At 36.1% G+C, this 16,119-nt stretch overlaps 1 protein-coding gene across 13 annotated transcripts in view; it reads right to left on the minus strand.

Moving 5' to 3' along the window:
• The window catches only part of CEP170 (centrosomal protein 170), a 147,212-nt gene that overhangs the window by 47,852 nt on the left and 83,241 nt on the right, over window positions 1-16,119 (minus strand). For 10 of the 13 annotated variants that reach the window (XM_067729484.1, XM_067729480.1, XM_067729479.1 and 7 more), the window contains 3 exons: window positions 7,192-7,668; window positions 3,184-3,347; window positions 2,704-2,997 (listed from right to left, as the gene is read on the minus strand). In XM_067729484.1, coding sequence (XP_067585585.1) covers window positions 2,704-2,997; window positions 3,184-3,347; window positions 7,192-7,668 — 935 coding nt within the window. The remainder of the gene's footprint in view (window positions 1-2,703; window positions 2,998-3,183; window positions 3,348-7,191; window positions 7,669-16,119) is intronic. The other 3 variants (XM_067729489.1, XM_067729485.1, XM_067729488.1) reach the window with 1 other exon arrangement.

Consider the following 16,119-nt stretch of genomic DNA (forward strand, 5'->3'; position numbering starts at 1 on the left):
TAGACAGCAGGTATACACCAGGTTTTGTGGTCCCTCTCTCTATCCAGCAGTTTACTTTTAAAGAGTCTCATCTGCAACAGTGACTTCTTCTTGGCTTTCTGCTATTCTGGCCAGGCTATTCCCTTGCACTATACCTTCCACTTGAGCTTCAGATTTGGCCCTTTCAATGCTGAGGAACTTTTCAGGATTAATCAATACCTAGTGTAGAGATTCATATGTGGAAACTCCTAGTAAGGGTAATAACATAGCTAACATTTATAGACCTTTCACTATAAGATAGGCATTGTAATAAGACTTTTATATATTTTACTGAATTCTTTTCATAACCTAGTGAAATCTCCTCCAGTTTATTAAAAAAATAAACACAGGCTTAAAGAGGTTAGTTTACTCGAGTTTACTCAATGTACTTATATCTAGTACATGTAGGGTTTGCACTTAATCTCAAATCTGTCTGCCTGCAAGTGTTCACGTTCTTAAATACTACAATATAACCCCTCACTGTAAGATCTTTTAATAGAGAAAACATCAATAACTATGACTGAAATATCCATATACCAAACAAAGCTATAATAGGATAAAATTAATATTAATCTGAATTTTAAAACTTCTTAGCATTCTTTTTTTTTCAAAACCTATCCTTTTATTTTCTATTTGACAGTATTTTAAATAGCACTATACTTGTTCTCAATAACCAGAGGAAAAATTATAAACTTTAAAATAATCTGACAGAAATGTCATTATTGATTCTCAATGATGAAAATAATTCGAAATCACCAAGAGTCATTTTCTATTGCTACCACCGTGTTCTTAGATTTCCTTTAATATAATCAGAAAAATCACTTTATCTGTTTTTTAATTGCTTTATTTTGCTTATTAACAACTTTCATAACATCTATTTCCTAAATTAATGGGTCTCCAAAAGTTTGGAAGTCTATACCCCAACAGTAAAAAATTTTGATCATGTGCTCCTCAATAAATGGATATTAGAAATTATATACATACGCTATAGAACACACTCCTAAATAGAAATAAAAACTATGAAATTAAAAGTAAACATAGGGCTTCCCTGGTGGCGCAGTGGTTAAGAATCTGCCTGCCAATGCAGGGGACACGGGTTCGAGCCCTGGTCTGGGAAGATCCCACGTGCCACGGAGCAACTAAGCCCATGCGCCACAACTACTGAGCCTGCGCTCTAGAGCCCGTGCTCTGCAACAAGAGAAGCCACCACAATGGGAAGCCCACGCACAACAAAGAGTAGCCCCACAACTAGAGAAAGCCCGTGGGCAGCAACGAAGACCCAATGCAGCCAAAAATAAATAAATTAATTAAAAAAAAAAAGTAAACATAAATCCAGGGCTTCCCTGGTGGCAGAGTGGTTAAGAATCCGCTTGCCAATGCAGGGGACATGGGTTTGAGCCCTGGCCCGGGAAGATCCCACATGCCGTGGAGCAACTAAGCCTATGTGCCACAACTACTGAGACTGTGCTCTAGAGCCCGCGAGCCGTAACTACTGAGCCCGCATGCAAAAACTACTGAAGCCTGTGTGCCTAGAGCCCGTGCTCTGCAACAAGAGAAGCCACCGCAACGAGAAGCCCGCGCACCTCAACCAAGAGTAGCCCCTGCTCGCTGCAACTAGAGAAAGCCCGCGCGCAGAAATGAAGACCCAATGCAGCCAAAAATAAATAAAATAAATTTATATACATAAAAAAAAGTAAACCTAAGTCCTAATAATTTTCCTGTATCCCAAAGGGTTATTTACCTTGTCTGCTCTCTAAAAGACCACCCTGTAAACTCATCATCTGAACTAGTGCATCTCAAATGTTAACGTGCGTATGAACCCTGCTTTTAAGCAGATCCTGATTCAGTATGTTTAAGATGGGCCTGAGATTTTGTACTTCTAACAAGCTCCTTAATGATGCTAATGCTGCTCATGTGCTGAGTAACAAGAACGTGAACAAGGGATTAATGTTTAGCCAAATTTATGTTTCTATCTTCCAGGGGATAAAATATACAGCTGATTCTAAAGTCAACCTTCCATTACTGGGAGCAAAACTACTTTTTAAATCGTACAACAATCATTATACACATTAACCAATAACATCAAAAAACAAATCTGAAATGTAAATAATCATCGTGACTAGGTATACACTTGGTTAAACTCAGAGTATCATAAACACACTGATTTTGTTTTTATACACTTTTCTATCACCACAGACAGCACTTAATAGAAATTAAGAGAAGAAACTAAGGAAAAAGAACAAAATTGATGAAAACATATGTATTTTCATCTGCTTCCAAAATGAAATTAGTAGGCAGGAAACCTTTGTTTATTATCAGTTAATGTTCATGTTTATATTAACAGAGTCATAGCAATCTGGTTTTGATTTTTAGTTTTTAAATAAATGCAAAGTGAGAATGGCCAAAGTATAGCATTTGAAAAGTCAATCTTAAATTTATACAACTTTAAAAGGTCCAATCAGCTTATACGTACAGGACTTTACATATGAAACTCGGGCAAATTCACAATATAAGCAGAATAAAATCAGAAAGCATTTTGGTCTTATTGTTAGTCTTGCAGTTCCCTAACAAAATCCTAAAGTTTCAAGATACTGACTACATGAGAACATTTTATACTCTCTAGTAATTTCCAATAGTAATACACCACGAGAAAACTAATATCATACCCAAATTTCAATTATTTACCTTGTCAATCATTTTTCTTGCTTCCACTTCCTCACTGTTGGGATTCTCTAACTCAATGGTATAAGTACCCTTGTCACTTTGGTCATCATCATTATCCTTTTCAGAAGCAGCAGAAGTAGCTTGATTTTTTAACATTTTATCCATCTCCTGGCTTGGTCTGTGCCCCAGACTCCCTGAACTTCTTAATAATGCAGTTTGTAGGAAGGGAATTGACACCGATGGCTCCTCTGATTTCTGTTTTAACAATTTCCCATGTGGAACACCATGCCCCCCTCTGTGGTGCGCAGAGCTAGTCTGTAAAGACAAAGAAACCACTTTGGCATCTGCTGTTGGAGATTTTGTTTTTTCAAGTTTTGTATGTGGTGCTGAATAAGTAGTTTCCTGACACAAGATTCCCGTACTGTGAGTAAAAGAATATGACCTTCTTTTTCTGGGATTGTCTTCATCAAAGAATGCAATCATAAAAGCAGTGTGACTTACAACAGCTTGGTCTTGATGCTTTTCAGTAGCCTGGGCCTTCTGTAGCTTTTTCTGTTCTGAATGGTGGCGCCTTAAGTGTTCCTCAAGAGTTGCACGTTTGCTACAGCGCCTGTGAGCCCCAGCATTTTCTGAGTCGCTTTGTGTACCATCATCATGTTTATTTCCTGGACACAAAAAAGAAACCGCATAATAGAGAAGGAAAAAATCCCATGTAGAAAATTAGAAGCACACACAAAAGTGCTGCTTGTTTTGCCCCCTTCCCCTTTTCAATCAAAAGTCATATGTTCTTTTCAGTAACAGGCTCGGCAAACTTCCCTCAATTGCAATGCTTACATTCAAATTTTATCAACCAACAATGAGTCCTTTATAAACAACTGAATAGGATTACTTTTCTTTCTCCAAATTTTAACTTTATAATGGTTCACCAATGCCTTAACAGATAAGCAATGCTATATCTCTGTGACAGTCTGTATTTATAACATTAAACATTAATCCTGCCTTTAGACCTTATACCTTATTTAAGCAATCAAAAATTTATTTTTAGCATTAGAGAGAAAAAGACAGAAAAAAGTGTGATCCCACTGAAGTGATTATCATTACATAGGAAAAGAGAATGCAAATGCCATAAAAAATGTGATGAAACTTAACTTTCAGTGACGTTCAAAACTTCCAAAAGTATAGCATACCTTGCCTTTTTAATATAAAAATGCAAATTTGTAGTTTCCACCAATTATTGTATAATTCTTTACAAACCTCTTTCTAGCTATGAGAATTTTCGCAATTTTGCATGTGTGCTCATTTAAACTCTGGTGGCTTCAGCGAGTTAAATAAAGCATGCTAAAAGGCCTAGCATGGAAAAGCGCAGTCTATGAAATCCTACATAAATCTACCAGACAAATGGCATGGTGCTAAATATAACTAGATAAAAATATGTCTTCTCTGTTAAGCATATAGAGCGAGTGAAGTTAGAATACTGTAGTTGAATTTTGAAAACATCAGCTTCCTACCAGAGGTTTTTTTGTTACCCTTCATAGTTCTACTAGGGATTAAATGTGAAACTTTATGAAAATTACTTGATTTTTCACTGATTTAGAATTCTTATTATCTAAATAATAAGTATACTAGAAGAAATAATCAAATGACAATTATTATATTATTATAGCATGAATTTAATGGAAAATCAAGAGTTATTCTATGCATGTTTTAGATTGAATCACAAATGAGGGCTGAATCACAAATGAGGGTTATGATAGCTCTTTAGAAGAAAGCTATAAATTACTCCAGTCAACCGCGTGTATTCCAATATTTCCAGGACTAAATCTGAAAATCTTTCTTCAAACTAGCAACTACTGAAAATGCAACCTGAAAGGAAAAAAATGGTGTTTAATTTAATTAATGGAATTCGTGCCTTGGTAATTAAGCTAGGAATCAGGGATAGGCAGATGGAATGCAGAACCAAACAAAACTACTAGTTCAAATACAAAACTCATTAAAAACAGGACACTGTACAACCTATTTCATGTTGCACTGGATGCACTGAAAAGGAATCCAGTTTGTGAGAGCTGTAAATAACTAAACTCCCATATTTCATGTGTAGTAAGACCAGATAACCCATATTACACACATATACAATATGAAAATGCCATCTTTACAGAATTTAGCTCTTATAACACCATACAAAAATTTGGCACTTATTTGGCATCAGGTCCTTTCAGTATCTTTTCTTTAAGTTATAGGTTAAAAATTCTCTATAGATTAGCCATTTTCTTTTTTCAAAAAATTTTGCATTTCTCAGTGTTATACAAGATAACACATCTGATCAGAACTGCAATTTCTGTTCTTACTTAACAACAAAAAAAATCACTTGGAACTGTTCTTAACAAGATTCTGTTTTGTCTATTATTAATCAGGCATTAATATGTTGAAGTTCTTTCAGCATTTTAAAATTTTTTTTTGCGGTACGCGTACCTCTCACTGTTGTGGCCTCTCCCGTTGTGGAGCAAAGGCTCCGGATGCGCAGGCTCAGCGGCCATGGCTCACGGGCCCAGCCGCTCCGCGGATGTGGGATCTTCCTGGACTGGGGCACGAACCCGTGTCCCCTGCATCTGCAGGCGGACTCTCAACCACTGCGCCACCAGGGAAGCCCACTTTCAGTATTTTTAAGGGTAGATTAGCTGTACCTAGTCAGGAGTTGTGGCCAAAAAAAGTTGCAACTCTCCTAAAGGGTAAAAGTGTATGGGCTTTGTGAACATTATTTTCTTTAACTGTCCCAAAGCGCGTGCACTCCACTCTTGCAGAAGCAAAGCTGTTCTGTTTTGCCTACTTTCAAGTTTTTGACTGAACAGTTGCTGAAAGTCTATTATTAAAAGTACAGTTATAATAAAAGGGTGTAATAAAAGTTTTTTGTTTTTTATTTGTTTTCTTTTTTTTTTGCCACACTGAGTGGCATGCGGGATCTTAGTTCCCCCACCAGGGATGGAACCCGTGCCCCCTGCAGTGGAAGCACGAAGTCTTAACCACTGGAACTCCAGGGAAGTCCCATAAAGGTACTTTTTAATGGTGGCTTTTAAAAGGATATTTTAGCTCATTTTGTACATTTATTAAGGGTGGTCTAAAAAAGATGATGTCATTTCTAAATTTTCAAAGTTCACACTACTTTTTACATTATACGAGCATATCAGTATTATTTTATCCAGTTCATAAAAATGATCAATTTACAAATGGGTAGCTTTCATTTGTGAGCTTTAACCTATATATATCAATACAGATATAGGTCTCAATTATATATTTGTTATTATCTAGTAGGAGTAAAGACAACAATCACCTGTTAAAAGTTCATATGCCAGGTAATAATTGCTTATGATTATAATTAAATATAGAAATAGGCCCTGACAAAGAATTAGGTAATCACACCATCTCACTATCCTGAAATGCCTTAGAAGTAAATCAGAAATAGGTATTTCTTCATTAGCTGAACAGAATCCCAAGCCATAAAGTACAGGTTAAACCAGGGTCAGTCTTGTCAATGATAGTGAAGTCATTCATTATTTATTCAAATTACTGAGTACCTATCACATACTCAAGCCCCAGGAAAGAGATATAAGGTAAGTAAATATATAATCTCTGACCTCAATGAGTGTTCTTTTAAAGCTCTTTAACTTTTTGTATAGTAACAGAATGGTCAGATTAACATGCAATCTTTTCCCTTACAGACAGCTTGCTGAATAAAATTAAGATAGAGTAACATAAAACTGTATTCAGAAAATTCTAAATTAATTTAATTAGCAAAATCAATGGAAAAAATGATCAGTTGATACTTCGAGGTACAAGGTATAAAGAAAGAATTTACTAACTTTCGTCAAGTATTATACTAATAAAACACATATAATAATTATTTCACAAATAAACGTTCAACTACAATTTTTATAAAAGTCTTACTAGTGAAAAAATTCTTAACTCAATTAATTCCCAATATCTCTAAACAAAAAAAAATTTTGTTTCATGACATGAGTAACCTGAGAAGAGTTTGAAACACTCTACCAACAATGTGACTATATTACCAAAGTAGAACTGTCAGCCCATTAGCCAATGGCTTAAAACTTTCAAAATCTACATACTGCTATTTTACAGGAAGCACATAATAGAGAACAGAATTGAATATATCTTTTCCTGAAGTCAAGAAAATGATGAGAACTGCCTTCTAGGGAATTCCACTGGTGAAATGAATGAATCTTTTATTTCCATAAGAAAAAGAAACATATTTAATGGCATACATACAAATTTACAAAACCAATCTGGTTTTGGAAAGAAAATGAAGGCAGACTGTTTTGAATGAGTAAGTTGGATGTGGGCAGTTTGGCTGGCTTTTGGGCTTTAAAATCAAATATAAACCTTCAAAAATGCAGAAGCTTTATACCATATAATTGTTTATCTAATAGTAGGTTGGTAACTGTGAAGACTGAACTTTACCATAAAATAGCAAGTTCTAAAATGATCAATTCACTTTACCTTTCAACCTTTTTAAGTAAACTGGAACATCACTTTTAATACTTTTGGAATCCTCTTCTGATCTTTCCCATACCATCTGAGGAGGGTTGTTCTGTGCTAGCCAGTCAGCTACTTTGTTTTCTGGTGCCATCATTCCAGTTTGAATCCCTGGCAGGTCTTGAGTTCCAGGAGAAGACTTCTTTGATTTGTGGCGCTGATCAGAAGTAAATTTTGTCACATGATCTCTAATAGTTACTTTCCCTGGGGTACTGTCATCAAATTCAATGGTAAATGAAGCATGCCCTGCACCTGTTGTATGAGAACTTGGTGTGTCTTTTGTTGGGATTTCATGAATAGTGCTCTCTGTTATTTGTGATGGTTGCTGAAATTCTTTTGTAGGGATTTCAAAATAACTTGGTTCCCTACAGAAAGGAAAAAGTACTTCTTCATTTGCAGCTGCAGATTGTTCCTCAACTTGCTTGGCATCTATGCTGCACCCTAATAAGAAAAATAAGACAAAATTCAAAATATTTGGAAGCTTCTAGCACTTGAAGGAGTACAGTAATGGCCACTTGTATTATTCCATGGAAATCAGAAGGCAGATCATAGTCTGGATGAAAAAGAATGGCAAATGTCACAGAAGAGAAATAATTCTGATTTACCAATAGGAGATGCAAGATAAGCAGCACAGTGGCAAAGGATAGCAAAGCAGTTAAGAGATGAACCTTGCATGGCTAGGTCCGTATTTTTTCCAACTTGGATCCAGAAATCATCAAAGTACAAAAGAACTGAAATCAAATGGAGATGGATATGCATGTTCAATGTACATAAACAGAGAGATAGAAAAAAATATAAACTTCCTTATCAAGTATAAGGAGGGTGAAATATCTGAAATATCTATGAAAACAAGTAAATTTCCAAAGGAGAAAAGGTGCTCAAATGAAGAAAGAAACATGACGTCAATATGTAAGCAATGTTCTGGACATAATGATTCCACTTACCATTCTTCACCATCACATTCAGAGACATTACTTTTAGAAGGACAAAATAATATTACCAATGTGTGATCCTTATAAGAAAACAGATACATTTTATAAAGAATGAAAGAATGAGTAAAGATAAAACATGTGGTTTGCTTGTGGCATTGCAATCCAAGCAGCAGTATGAAAACAAGTAAGTTAAAAATAGACAATTCAGTTGCCAGCCAATTAATTCCAAAAGGAAATTCAGGTACATTTTTATACAGCAGAATACATCCAAGTGTCAAAATCCGTGGAGGAAAGCTGAATTATAAATCTCAGATCAACAAGAGCTGGCATAAGTAAGCAACTCTGGAACACTATTCCTCTGTTGCCTCAGGGACAAATATGAAGGTATAAAAACAAATGCATTTATATATAAAATATGTGAAGGCACATAAATGAAAATGATAACTGAAATGCTTTAAATCTGTTATCAGATACTGCAAATGCAAAAAGAATTTAAAGATTAAACTGCTCTGTTTTTCAGGAAACAAAAGAACTATTATCAAGATGGTAACACATATATATGGAATTTAAGGAAAAAAAAATGTCATGAAGAACCTAGGGGTAAGACAGGAATAAAGACACAGACCTACTAGAAAATGGACTTGGGGATATGGGGAGGGGGAAGGGTGAGCTGTGACAGAGCGAGGGAGAGGCATGGACATATATACACTACCAGGCGTGGGGTAGATAGCTAGTGGGAAGCAGCCGCGTGGCACAGGGAGACCAGCTCGGTGCTTTGTGACCACCTAGAGGGGTGGGATAGGGAGGGTGGGAGGGAGGGAGACGCGGGAGGGAAGAGATATGGGAACATATGTATATGTATAACTGATTCACTTTGTTATAAACAGAAACTAACACACCATTGTAAAGCAATTATACTCCAATAAAGATGTAAAAAAAAAAAAAACGATGGTAAAGAGTGAATTTAAATGAAAAATATTTCCCTAAAGCTCAAAAAAGCATTCCTTTTAAAAACAGATTGACAGAAACACCATTTGCAGATAACTTATTAGGAAGGAAAGGCAATACAGGGGGGACAAGGTTGTTTCTAATCATTTTCTAATTAAGTGAAGTATTGGTCTTGACACATTTTTTCAAATATCAAATACGGATGGGATTCTTCAGGTGCTATAACCAGTTTCTTAGCAACAGGGTGAATATGAAACAGTCATAAAGCTGTTTGCTTTTACGTTATAGAAGAATAGAACAGCAACATCTCTGTAGTCAAATGTGTGGCATAGGGTATTAGAAGACATCAAGTTCCACTTCCAAAAAACAAAAAAAAGTGAAAGCAAATTACACAGACAGTAAATAGAATATATAACAAAAACAATGTTCAACATAAAAATTATCCTTTTCAAAATCTACTTTTTCTCAGTACTGAAAATGAAAAAAGTGTATCAAAAACACTCTGCACTATCAAAGCAATAATTCTACACACTTTCTGGAAGAAGAGCATATGCATGATTCTTAATAACCTAAGTCACGTTTTAAAAATTTCTTTATTACAGAGTTCATTTATCTTTTCCTTAAAGTATCCACTTGAGTGTTTACTCTGAAGGCCTGTCACTTAAAATTTCCATGAGAGTAATATGCATTAACTACTTTACATATATTAATAAACTCATTAATGTTTTTATTTTTTTCAACACTGATTTATTTACTATGTACTGTACTTGATCAATTTCATACAGTACAACTGGTTTACAAACATATCCTACTGGCTCTGATGCTTGCTCAACTTTGGTAAGTGATTTCTTGCAATTTTCAGTACCTTTAGGAGAATCTACTTTACAATTAATCTCCTAATATTCACTTTTCAGCTGTATTCTATTCAGAATCAAACCTGTTAGACCTGCCTTCTGCTGACTTCTCAGCTTCCGTTCTATCCTTCTTGGATGGCCGTGTGGCTGACAGGGTCTTGGTGCTCAGCCGGGTGTCAAACCTGAGCCTCTGAGGTGGGAGAGCTGAGTTCAGGACATCAGACCACCAGAGACGTCCTGGCCCCACATAATATCAATCGGTGAGAGCTCTCCCAGAGATTTCCATCTCAATGCTAAGACTCAGCTCCATTCAATGACCAGCAAGCTCCAGTGCTGGACACCCTATGTCAAACAACTAGCAAGACAGGAACACATCCCCATCCATTAGCAGAGAGGCTGCCTAAAATCATAATAAGGTCACGGGCACCGCAAAACACACCACTGGACGCAGTCCTGCCCACCAGAAAGACAAGATCCAGCCTCATCCACCAGAACACAGGCACCATTCCCCTGCACCAGGAAGCCTACACAACCCACTGAACCAACCATACCCACTGGGGGCAGACACCAAAAACAATGGGAACTACGAACCTGCAGCCTGAGAAAAGGAGACACCAAACACAGTAAGTTAAGCAAAATGAGAAGACAGAGAAATATGCAGCAAATGAAGGAGCAAGGTAAAAACCCACCAGACCTAACAAGTGAAGAGGAAATAGGCAGTCTACCTGAAAAAGAATTCAGAGTAATGATAGTAAAGATGATCCAAAATCTTGGAAATCGAATGGAGCAAATACAGGAAACGTTTAATAAGGACCTAGAAGAACTAAGGAGCAAACACAATGATGAACAACACAATAAATGAAATTAAAAATTCTCTATAAGGAATCAATAGCAGAAACTGAGGCAGAAGAACAGATAGTGAGCTGGAAGATAAAATAGTGGATATAACTACCGCAGAGCAGAATAAAGAAAAAAGAATGAAAAGAATTGAGGACAGTCTCAGAGACCTCTGGGACAACATTAAACACACCAACATTCGAATTATAGGGGTCCCAGAAGAAGAAGAGAAAAAGAAAGGAACTGAGAAAACAATTGAAGAGATTATAGTTGGAAACTTCCCTAATATGGGAATGGAAATAGTCAATCAAATCCAGGAAGCACAGAGACTCCCATAGGGGAGAAATCCAAGGAGAAACATGCCAAGACACATAGTAATCAAATTATCAAAGGTTAAATACATAGAAAAAATACTGAAAGCAGCAAGGGAAAAACAACAAATAACATACAAGGGAATCCCCATAAGGTTAACAGCTGATGTTTCAGCAGAAATCTGCAAGCCAGAAGGGAGAAGCAGGACATACTTAAAGTGATGAAGAGGAAAAACCTACAACCAAGATTACTCTACCTAGCAAGGATTTCATTCAGATTCAACAGAGAAATTAAAACCTTTACAGACAAGCAAAAGCTAAGAGAATTCAGCACCACCAAACCAGCTTTACAACAAATGTTAAAGGAATTTCTCTAGGCAGGAAACACAAGAGAAGGAAAAGGCCTACAATAACAAAGCAAAAACAATTAAGAAAATGGGAATAGGAACATACATATCAACAATTACCTTAAATATAAATGGATTAAATGCTCCAACCAAAAGACACAAACTGGATGAATGGATACAAAAACAAGACCCGTATATATGCTGTCTAAAGAGACCCACTTCAGACCTAGGAAAAAATGTACAGACTGAAAGAGAGGGGATGGAAAAAGATATTCCATGCAAATGGATATCAAAAGAAAGCTGCAGTAGCAATTCTCATATCAGACAAAATAGACTTTAAAATAAAGACTATTACAAGAGACAAAGAAGACACTACATAATGATCAAGGGATCAATCCAATAAGAAGATATAACAATTCTAAATATTTATGCACCCAACATAGGAGCACCTCAATACACAGGCAATTGCTAACAGCCATAAAAGGGGAAATCGACAGTAACACAATCATAGTAGGGAACTGTAACACCCCACTTTCACCAATGGACAGATCAACCAAAATGAAAATAAATAAGAAAATACAAGCTTTAAATGATACATTAAACAAGATGGATTTAATTGATATTTATAGGACATTCCATCCAAAAGCAACAGAATACACTTTCTTCTCAAGTGCTCATGGAACATTCTCCATGATAGATCATATCTTGGGTCACAAATCATGCCTTGGTAACTTTAAGAAAATGGAAATAATATCAAGTATCTTTTCTGACCACAGTGCTATGAGACTAGATATCAATTACAGGAAAAAAACTGTAAAACTACTAACACATGGAGGCTAAATAATATGCTATTAAACAACCAAGAGATCACTGAACAAATCAGAGAGGAAATCACAAAATACCTAAAAACAAATGATAATGAAAACATGATGATCGAAAACCTATGGGATGCAGCAAAGGCAGTTCTAAGAAGGAAGTTTATAGCAATACAATCCTACCTCACGAAACAAGAAACATCTCAAATAAACAACCTAAACTTACAACTAAAGTAATCAGAGAAAGAAGAACAAAAAACCCCCAAAGTTAGTAGAAGGAAAGAAATCATAAATATCAGATCAGAAATAAATGAAAAAGAAATGAAGGAAACAATAGCAAAGATCAATAAAACTAAAAGCTGGTTCTTTGAGAAGATAAACAAAATTGATAAACCATTAGACAGACACATCGAGAAAAAAAGGGAGAAGACTCAAATCAGCAGAATTAGAAATGAAAAAGGAGAAGTAACAACTGACACTCCAGAAATACAAAGGATCACGAGCGATTACTACAAGCAACACTATGCCAATAAAATGGACAACCTGGAAGTCATGGACAAATTCTTAGAAAAGCACAACCTTTAGAGACTGAACCAGGAAGAAATAGAAAATATAAGCAGACCAATCACAAACACTGAAATCGAAACTGTGATTAAAAATCATCCAACAAACAAAAGCCCAGGACCAGATGGCTTCACAGGCGAATTCTATCAAACATTTACAGAAGAGCTAACCCCTGTCCTACTCAAACTCTTCCAAGATATACTAGAGGGAGGAACACTCCCAAACTCATTCTACGAGGGCACTGTCACCCAGATACCAAAACCAGACAAAGATGTCACAAAAAAAGAAAATGACAAGCCAATATCACTGATGAACATATATGCAAAAATCCTCAACAAAATACTAGCAAACAGAATCCAACAGCACATTAAAAGGACCATACACCATTATCAAGTGGGGTTTATCCCAAGAATGCAAGGACTCTTCAACATATGCAAATCAATCAATGTGATAAACCATATTAACAAACTGAAGCAGAAAAACCATATGATCATCTCAGCAGATGCAGGAAAAAGCTTTCGACAAAATTAAACACACATTTATGATAAAAACTCTGAAGAAAGTGGGCATGGAGGGAACTTACCTCAACATAATAAAGTCCATATATGACAAACCCACAGCCAACATTGTTCTCAGTGGTGAAAAACTGAAACCATTTCCTCTAAGATCAGGAACAAGACAAGGTTGCTCACTCTCACCACTATTATTCAACATAGTTATGGAAATTTTAGCTACAGCAATTAGAGAAGAAAAAGAAATAAAAGGAATCCAAATCAGAAAAGAGGAAGTAAAACTGTCAGTTTGCAGATGAGATGATACTATACACTGAGAATCGTAAAGATGCTACTAGAAAACTACTAGAGCTAATCAATGAATTTGGTAAAGTAGCAGGATACAACATTAATGCACAGAAATCGCTTGCATTCCTATACACTAATGATGAAAAATCTGAAAGAGAAATTAATGAAACACTCCCATTTACCATTGCAACAAAAAGAATAAAATATCTAGGAATAAATCTACCTAAGGAAACAAAAGACCTGTATGCAGAAAACTATAAGACACTGATAAAAGCAATTAAAGATGACACAAACAGATGGAGAGATATACCATGTTCTTGGACTGGAGAAGTCAAAATTGTGAAAATGACTCTACTACCCAAAGTAATCTACAGATTCAATGCCATCCCTATCAAACTAGCAATGGCATTTTTCACAGAATTAGAATAAAAAATTTCACAATTTGTGTGGAAACACAAAAGACCCCGAAGAGCCAAAGCAATCTTGAGAAAGAAAAACAGAGCTGGAGGAATCAGGCTCCCTTAATTCAGACTATACTACAAATCTACAGTCATCAAGACAGTATGGTACTGGCACAAAAACAGAAATATAGATCAATGGAACAGCATAGAAAGCCCAGAGATAAACGCACGCACATATGGTCACCTTATCTTTCATAAAGGAGGCAAGAATATACAATGGAGAAAAGACAGCCTCTTCAATATGTGGTGCTGGGAAAACTAGATAGCTACATGTGAAAGAATGAAATTAGAACACTCCCTAACACATACACAAAAATAAACTCAAAACGCATTAAAGGCCTAAATGTAAGGCCAGACACTATCAAACTCTTAGAGGAAAACACAGAACACGCTATGACATAAATCACAGCAAGATCCTTTTTGACCCACCTCCTAGAGAAATGGAAATAAAAACAAAAACACACAAATGGGACCTAACGAAACTTAAAAGCTTTTGCACTGCAAAGGCAACCGTAAACAAGATGTAAAGACAACCCTTAGAATGGGAGAAAATATTTGCAAATGAAGCAACTGACAAAGCGTTATCTCCAAAATATACAAGCAGCTCACACAGCTCAATATCAAAAAAACAAAGAACCCAATCCAAAAAAGGGCAGAAGACCTAAATAGGCATTTCTCCAAAGAAGATATACAGATTGCCAACAAACACATGAAAGGATGCTCAGCATCAGTAATCATTAGAGAAATGCACATCAAAACTACAATGAGGTATCACCTCACACTGGTCAGAATGGCCATCTTCAAAAAATCTACAAACAATAAATGCTGGAAAGGGTGTGGAGGAAAGGAAACACTCTTGCACTGTTGGTGGGAATGTAAATTGATACAGCCACTATGGAGAACAGTATGGAGGTTCCTTAAAATACTAAAAATAGAAGTACCATGTGTCCCAGCAATCCCACTACTGGGCATATACCGTGAGAAAAGCATAATTCAAAAAAAGTCATGTACCACAATGGTCACTACAGCACTATTTACAATAGCCAGGACATGGGAGCAACCTAAGTGTCCATCTACAGATGAATGGATAAAGAAGATGTGGCATATATACAGAATGGAATATTACTCAGCCATAAAAAGAAACGAAATTGAGTTATTTGTAGTGAGGTGGATGGACCTAGAAATCTGTCATACAGAGTGAAGTAAGTCAGAAAGAGAAAAACAAATACCATATGCTAACATGTATATATGGAATCTAAAAAAAAAAAAAAGTTCTGAAGAACCTAGGGGCAGAACAGGAATAAAGATGCAGACATAGAGAATGGACTTGAGGAGAAGGAACGATAAGCTAGGACGAAGTGAGAGAGTGGCATGGACATATATACACTACCAAATGTAAAACAGACAGCTAGTGGGATGCAGCCACATAGCACAGGGAGATCAGCTCGGTGCTTTGTGACCACCTAGAGGGGAGAGAGGGACACGTAAGAGGGAGGGGATATGGGGATATAAGTATACATATAGCTGATTCACTTCGTCATACAGCAGAAGCTAACACAATGTAAGGCAATTATACTCCAATAAAGATGCTAAATAAATAAATAAGCAAACCTATCCTATCTATCTATCGTTATTCACTCATTCATTCATTCATTTTGCTCTCCACATCCTTACAGGTAACAGAGTAACCCTGAGGACAAGGGTTAGTAGTTTCCTACTACCCTTTCCTGAATACCCAAAAAAAATGATGTAGCTGAACTATGAAGCAATAACTACAAAAAGCTGGCCCAGAGGTATAGCATTTATCATTTACTTGTTATTCACGATTCAAATGAGTATGTTCCCAATTTTCCTCCCTTGTGAAAAAAACTTCACAGTTAATACTGACATGCTTTTAATATGCTTTCACATTATAACACATTAAAAAAGCAGAGATCAACAACTGCACATAACTATGTTTAAGATTATTATTTCCTAAGTTAGTCCTACTTCAAAACTGCCTTTACTCCAAGGACTAGAAACC

Source organism: Pseudorca crassidens, chromosome 2 (assembly GCF_039906515.1).
Source record: "Pseudorca crassidens isolate mPseCra1 chromosome 2, mPseCra1.hap1, whole genome shotgun sequence".
Lineage (NCBI taxonomy): Eukaryota > Metazoa > Chordata > Mammalia > Artiodactyla > Delphinidae > Pseudorca > Pseudorca crassidens.